The 7,437-nt window shown below is 49.1% G+C and overlaps 1 protein-coding gene across 1 annotated transcript; it reads left to right on the top strand.

Moving 5' to 3' along the window:
* Positions 1–587: 587 nt before the first annotated feature.
* Positions 588–6,645, top strand: FGF3 (fibroblast growth factor 3). The gene is made up of 3 exons (XM_075712949.1): positions 588–846; positions 2,949–3,052; positions 6,313–6,645. Exons 1-3 carry the CDS (start codon positions 588–590, stop codon positions 6,643–6,645), a joined length of 696 nt encoding a protein of 231 aa, XP_075569064.1.
* The last annotated feature ends 792 nt before the right edge of the window (positions 6,646–7,437 follow it).

Consider the following 7,437-nt stretch of genomic DNA (forward strand, 5'->3'; position numbering starts at 1 on the left):
GCGGCCGCAGCCAGCCCCCCCGTGCGGGGGTGTGCGGGCGGGTGGGGTGCCGGGGAGAGATGCTGTGTAATTTTATCCACGCTGCGCTCCGGGAGTTCACACGAGACTGATACCTTTTGCCTCCTCTGCTTTCTATCAATTGGTCGCAGATCGGGCTATTGTTGCCCGGAGCCGCTTTTATTTCTATGCTCCGTCGATCAACTATTTTCCCCACAGCCTCTTGCCGAAATTCAGTGGGTGCCTCCCCACCCCCCCCCCCCGCCCCCCCGCCTCTCTGTCTCTCATGCATGCCGTCTGTCTATCTGGAAACCCAAGGAGAAGGCTGATCACGGCAGCTCCATCTAATACAAACAGCTGGGACTCTTCGGTGGCCTTTGCTGATGTCTATTGATTTAAGTAAATCTGAGACAGATAAAAGGGCCAGATCGGGGCTGATAAAAACTTGCCAATGCTTCGCGGCTCGAACCAGCGTGTGCTCTGCAAGTTGGGAGTGCTGCTAGCAAGACGTCTTTAATGGGACCCCTGGTGTCATTCGCTCCAAGCCTCCATCTCCCCAGCAGACTAAGCGCTGCGGCCATCATGCCACAATGGTTATAATTTGGATCTTGTTCCTGAGTTTGGTGCAGGAGCCGTGGTCCCCAGGGCGGGCCGCGGGGGTGCCCGAGGCCGCCGGAGCTTCCCCGAGCGACCCCCGGGCGCGCCGGGATGCGGGGGGCCGCGGCGGCGTCTACGAGCACCTCGGGGGAGCGCCCAGGCGCAGGAAACTCTACTGTGCCACCAAGTACCACCTCCAGATCCACCCCAACGGCAAGATCAACGGCACCCTGGAGAAAAACAGCGTCTTCAGTGAGTACCGGGCTCACCCTTCCCCATCACGCTTCCCCCGGGCCGGGCTGTGCGGGGAGGGGGGTCTCTCCCGCTCGGACCAATTGCGACCCGCTCCAGCATCGCCGGGCCGGTGCTGGGCCGGTGCTGGGGGGGTGCTGAGCCGGTGCTGAGCCGGTGCTGAGCCGGTGCTGGGCCGGTGGTGAAGCCGCTCCCGCCGCTCCTCCTGCCCAGCGCTGCCCCGGGGCCGGAGCGGCCGCCCGGCGGCTGGGGCTCCTCGGCGGGGACCGCCCCCCCCCCCCACCTCCCCAGCTGCCGGAGCTTTCGCCCCGTTCCCTCCTCGGGCTTGGCGAGACCTCGCCTCGGCGTTTCGGGGGCCGCCCCGCCGGACCCCGCAGCGCCCTTCCCGCACCCCGGGGCTCCGGCGCCGGGGGCTGGCGGGCTCCTCGGGGCAGCCCCCTCTGCCCGCCCCCCGGGCAGGGGTCCCCCGAGCGGGCCCTGCGGCATGCGGGGACCCTGCCGGCAGCGGAGGGGCTCAGTCCCCGCGGGGCAGAGCGGGACCCCCAAACCCCGGCTCCCTCCCAAGCTCCCCCCCCCGAGGGGGCCCGGGATCCTGCCCGCCCTGTCACTTGCCCTCGCCCCGCCGGGGGCTTCCCACGCCAGCCCTCTCCCGGCCCGGCCCGCTGAGCAACCGGTGCCCTCGCACCTCCCCCGGGGCCGAGCCCCGGCGCCCTCCTCGAGGGGCTGCAGGCTGCCCTCGCCTCCCTCGTCCCGCCCCGCTCGTCTCCCGCGGGGGGCTTGGGCTTCCACCGGCTAAATCACATCTGTCCCCTTTGACATGTGCCGGGGACCGGCGGTAATTAAGATGAAACGGGATATGTCGGCGGTGAGGGGGTTTGTGCGAGGGCGGCAGAAGGGAGGAGAGCGGGGCTCAGCGTCCCCGCTGCCCCGGGGGGAGCCCCGGGCACCCCCGCACCCAGCCCAGCCCTGGCCTCGGGCACAGCCCGGCCTCCGCCCCGGCCCCGCCGCCCCGGGGAGCGTAAATCCCGGCTGGTGATGGCATGCAGAGACAGGGAGACCTCAGGGATCTGTCTGAAGTCCATAAAGGAAACCCACTATTTCCTAGAGGAAAAGCCCCTCGCTATCAAAACCTGGAGGAGGCATCCTTCAGCAGCGAACTGGTGCCTGATTCAAAACAGCTGTACCCAAACCACCCCAACCCTCCCAGACGCTGTCAGGCCAGCAATCCAGCTCTGCAAAGGGGACAGGCCCCTGGCTCTGCTTTATCGTTGCCAAAGGGCACCAATGGTTTTGGGTGCAGGGGTCACCTCTCGCCTCCAAACGCTCATAGAAAGTACCGAGCCATTGGGCCACAGCTGGAGAGCTGAGAGCAGAGTTTGAGTGTGCCAGCCAGAGAGCCCTGCACATCCAGCACATCTCCTGAGCCGTTTGTGCCTCCATCAGCATCGTGGCACCTTTGGCTGGTCATAAACATTTTGGCAGGTACTGTGCCAGCCTCGCCTGTGACACTCTTCTTGCGTTTGAGACCCCATCTTTGATGGCCTGAAAATCTCCTCCCTTTTAATTTGGTTCAGACAGTCATGTTGTCCCTGTCTGGAGGGCTACATTGACCTCCTAAATGACAAGTTCCTTTCATGATTATATACATGGCTCTAAAATGCAGCCGACTCGCTCTGTTTTACCCTCTGGAGATCTCAGCAAGGGCTTTGTCCTGAAATGGACAGCTTTGTGACTGGTTTCAATAAGTCAAGAGCTCTTGTGTTCCTAAGCATTAAAGAGGATTTAAACTTTTTTATACACATATAGGATTAAGTGAACCTCTAGTTCAGTGTCGGATCTTTTCCATTTTTGAAACAGTTCAATCTCAATCAGACATCTCGGGATTTATTGTCAAGCTTGTCTCAAACAATTCCCACATCGTCGTTGTTTTATATTGTTTCAAGTAATAGTCTTGTTTCATTCGCATGATTGCGCTATGATTTTGGTGTGAGCTAGTGATAGCTGTGAAATCCTAGTCTGCAGGTAAGCAGTCATTCAAACGTATTTCAAAAAATTACACAATGGGGAGCAACAACATATCTCATAATTGTTTCTGTTTCTAGGTATTCTTGAAATAACTGCTGTTGATGTTGGAATCGTTGCCATCAAGGGCTTGTTCTCTGGCAGATACCTGGCCATGAACAAAAGGGGCAGACTTTATGCATCAGTAAGTTTTACTCCAGACTGGCATATGCCTGTCATTTCCTATGGGGAGAACCAGTCCAGTGGGGAGAACTGATTTCTTATAAATAAATGTTTATAGAGAAAAGAGCAGTGTTATAACAGATTTTTGTCTGGAATTGTTACAGGCAACCAATCGGTATATTTTTAAGAGTGGAAAGAAGCTGTGTTCTTACTTTCTTATTGCTTGTACGGCCAAAGGCAGAAGACTGTATTTAGCAAAGGAATTTCACATGGCCAAAGTTCTGGGCAATCGGGTGCACTGATAAAGACCTCATGAGCCAACCTTTGCAGTGCAGAACATCCACCTCTATTCAAAATTATCCATATTTATATTTGATGTGGATCTTGGACACTGGCAGAGGATATACATGTCAGATAAAGAATATCCAGAAGCAATCGAGCACCTCTGTTGCAGGAAAGCAGCCTACTGAGAGGAGTTTCTTTGCACAGAGCTTTTGGTTGGGCAGTGAAAGAATTTACAGGTACTAAAAGGCAGGGCTATAACAGGGGAAGGAGGTATGAGAAGGCGCAAAAGGACAAAGGTGAAAATAAACACCTTATTCTACTCCTTTGACCTCATTTTTTGTCCCGATCTTGGAGGTAAAATCTGGGCTCTACTGACATTAGTGGGAGTCTTGCCTTTTCAGTCCAGCCAATACTTCCCCCCAGTGAATAAAACACTTTAGCTTAGACTTCCTCACATTCAAGGACACACTAAGGCGTATTTGTCAGCGTGTATACTATACACATTATCTACCTACTTGAATTTCTCCCATCGTCTTTGATTACATCCCTAGCAATCTTGTGATCTCTTACTGTGTAACAGCCATACTGTGCAGTTTCTCTAGGAATCCTGCGGTATGGAAACAGATTTGAAGAGGGTAAACTATGGCTATGTGAAACTTGCTTCCTCCAATTAGTCATTATATATAAATCTGTTGATGTGAACAGCAAGATATATCCTCCAGCAATGTGAGCTTTTTCCATGTGAATGCAACCTAGGTAACACAATCAACTCAGTTGCCTCCCTGGTTTAACGGATTTTCCTCCACCTTTTCAAGAATGTTCTGATAGTGTTTGCGACCCAGCGTCTGTAATGTGTCTCACGTGATGCACACTGATTAAAGGGCCTGTGCATAAAGATGATGTTTCTTTGCTGGTGCAGAGAAGCAGATCACAAACAATTCTGGCAAAGGAAAATGCAGCTGAAAGTGGAATGAAGACATATTAGCTCTGCTGTGCCAGAGTTAAGGCTGGCCACTTCTATGCTTCCAGTTAAGATTCTGATTAATATGGGCTTCTTTCTCAATGGAGCTCCTCCATCAGCTCAGAGCCAGCGTCTGCCCCAAAGAAATCAATGGGAAGGATGAATTTCCAAGTTCTTTCTCATCTTTCTCTCTTTCTTGTTCAAAATAGGTATGTTTTTCCTCCAGATTAAGTAAGCTGAATTAAAATAAGACTAAAGCAAAAAGCCCTCCTAGAGTGGAGAAAAGCCTAGAGTAGGATAGCCCTGAGACTCCTTTTCTCCTGGACTTCCCTTTCTAGTGTGAGGAACATCAGGCCATCCTGAAGTTTGTTCAGCTGTCACGTGCCAAGGAATATCAGCCATGAAAGGGTTCTGTACAACTAGAAAAGATAATTTTTGCTGCTCCAGCTCAAGTTTGAGAGAGACTGTTTCAGACTTGTGTTTCAGACTTGTGTTTCAGAGCTGGAGGGACAATCCAGGAAAAGCTATTCCACTCCAGCTTTTTTCACAGAAGCAGCAAAGGGTGAGGACTCAGCTCAGGAGAAACTTCCTGGCTTTGCTTGCCTAGAAAAAACTGACCGATGACTTTACTGATGTTACTGTGCCAGGAACCTGTGTACAAATGAGGCTGACTTCTTTGGGGATAATTATGTAGGCAGCATTTTATTAAATGGTATTGGAATAACTCCATTATCCCTTGGATCACCAATTTTCCCATGTCAATAAAATGAGTTTGTTGAGTCTACAGAATTCCTTTGTGTCCTTAGTGGATTGTGATAATCCTCTAGGTTTATCCTCTGTGATAACCCTCTACAACCAGAACTGAGGCAGACAGCAGGACAAATCTACCTACATGTGGCAGTTGCGTGGGCTCCAGCACCACAGCACATTAAAACGTTGTCCTTGCAAGGAAGGGCACTTCCGTTTTACAGCTGTGAGGCTGAGACATGTGGAGTCTTTTAAAATCTTGTTAAACGCCTATCAGCATTTCTGGTGAGTGAACAGCATTAAAGACATGTTGTTAATGGAGCCTATGGCTTTTCTGGCCCCGGCCTGGCTACCTGTGCCCTTTCCATGTCCTCCACAGAGGCGATGCAAAATAAAAAAACCTCTGTAAAGACCATGGTAGCAGTTCCCCTCTGCCTCTGTGCTTTATACTTGTTAGATACTGAAGCGTTAGTCACACAGGTACAGCAAAGATGATTTTGTAGTTAAGAAAAGCTGCACAGTGTGGGAGTTCCTTTTATTTGCACCTTTTCTACTGCTCCCAGCGAGGAGGAAGGACTTCCTCATGCTGGGCTTTTGCACAGTTTTCTCTCATTTGAGGAGCAGATGAAAGCGGCGAATTTTGACAGACTGTGTAAAATGTGAACACCCGGGGTGGGTGTGTATTCTCCTTCACAGTTTGTGATGAAGGACCAGCCAAGCATTTGGGAGGAACGCACTGGTGGGCAGGGCGTACTTCCATTTTTTTGTGCTGAAGCAAAGAAAGAAGCTTCAAAAAGGTGTTGTTTACTGCTCAAATACCCATAACAAACCGGATGTTTGTTTATCTAACTACTAATAGTATTTTACCTTTTTTGATAGATGTCAAAGGTTGATAGGCAGCAATTAAATCATCTGTCCAGTTCACAGGCATATTTTGATCTACAAGCACAAAAAAATTAAATTTACAGCTGGACAATCAGCAGAACTATTCATTCATATTCACATGCCATTTTTTGTTTTCAGATTGGTTTTTGGCCTCTTTCTGTCTCTGAGCCACGGGCTATGCTCACACTGCTGACAGCTCCTTGTTGCACAGCAGTTCAGGCTCAGCGCTTCCCTTCTGCTCGCTTTAGGTAGCATCACTCTGAGTTTTTCTTACCACATGTGTTGCTGTCCTTATCCTAAAATTGAATAGAGTCTTGCTTGAGACTTTAGTCCTGTCTTGTTGAGGTAGAAGAGAGCTATTGCCCATATAGTCTTTCTTAAACTTTGTCATGTTTGCTTTACAGGAAAATTATAATGCAGAGTGTGAGTTTGTGGAGAGGATCCACGAATTGGGTTATAACACCTACGCATCCCGTCTCTACCGGACTGTACCTAACAGAGCCGGCACCAAGCGCAAAGCCAGTGCAGAGAGACTCTGGTATGTCTCAATCAATGGGAAAGGACGACCCAGAAGGGGTTTTAAAACTCGCAGGACACAGAAATCATCTCTCTTTCTGCCCAGAGTATTGGATAACAAAGACCATGAAATGGTCCGACTGTTCCACACAAACGTGAAATACCGAGAGACTCTCCTGAAGCCCCTGAGCAAGAACCAGCGAAGAAGGAGAGGACGCTGACAGGGGTGGGGGGAACTTGTATGGGGGCTGGAAGTGACTGAGTCTTCAAAATACTACTAAAAAAACTAACAGCTGTGATTGTATGACAGGCATTAACATGGACATTTTTTAGACACTGTATAATATAACTGAAAGTCACATCACTTACTTTTAGCTATTGTAGAATTATTATCTGTGGTAAAAGAGATGTGAGATAAACTAAGGCACATTCAAATGTAAATTAGTTGGATGTAATAATTTTGTCAATGACTTTCACATTTTCTTTTCTGAAAAAAAAAAAATTGTTACTAGTATTTTCATTCTAACTTGCCATAGGGTATTATGTCAGTGATCCTGTCCTCCCAGATCATATGAATCTTTTACACTTGCCAATTTTGTGTCCACAGAGAAAGCATGACACTTTCATGGCTCTTTTGGCAGTTCCTCACAAAAGGCTTCATTCCTATTTTTATAGAATACGGGAGTTAGAAAACTGGTTTATTTTTTAACTTACATATATTTATTTTTATTTTATGATCAGTCAGTATCAATTATATCTTTTCCATGACTGTCCAAGAAAAGTAAAATTGTAAGCTACTTCAAACATTTCAACAGATGTGCACATTGCTAGAGTATTTTTGAATTTGTTTAATTAAAAACACAAGACACCTGACCTTGTCATTCAAATAAATGAATGTTGGTGAAGTGGCATTTGCATTGGCCAAGCTTTAGCAATATATACCTGTTTACCAACTGATAAGTCCTCTCCTAAAATAGGACCCAAATATGATGTGAAGCCTGAGTTCATGGTGC

Source organism: Pelecanus crispus, chromosome 6, assembly GCF_030463565.1.
Source record: "Pelecanus crispus isolate bPelCri1 chromosome 6, bPelCri1.pri, whole genome shotgun sequence".
NCBI lineage: Eukaryota > Metazoa > Chordata > Aves > Pelecaniformes > Pelecanidae > Pelecanus > Pelecanus crispus.

Bases quoted from the DNA above. Each gene is read 5' to 3' on its own strand.
- FGF3 (XM_075712949.1), top strand. From the start codon at position 588: ATGGTTATAATTTGGATCTTGTTCCTGAGTTTGGTGCAGGAGCCGTGG. The intron at 847-2,948 runs GTGAGTACCGGG...TTCTGTTTCTAG, and splicing joins GGAGAAAAACAGCGTCTTCA to GTATTCTTGAAATAACTGCT. The intron at 3,053-6,312 runs GTAAGTTTTACT...TTTGCTTTACAG, and splicing joins GGGGCAGACTTTATGCATCA to GAAAATTATAATGCAGAGTG.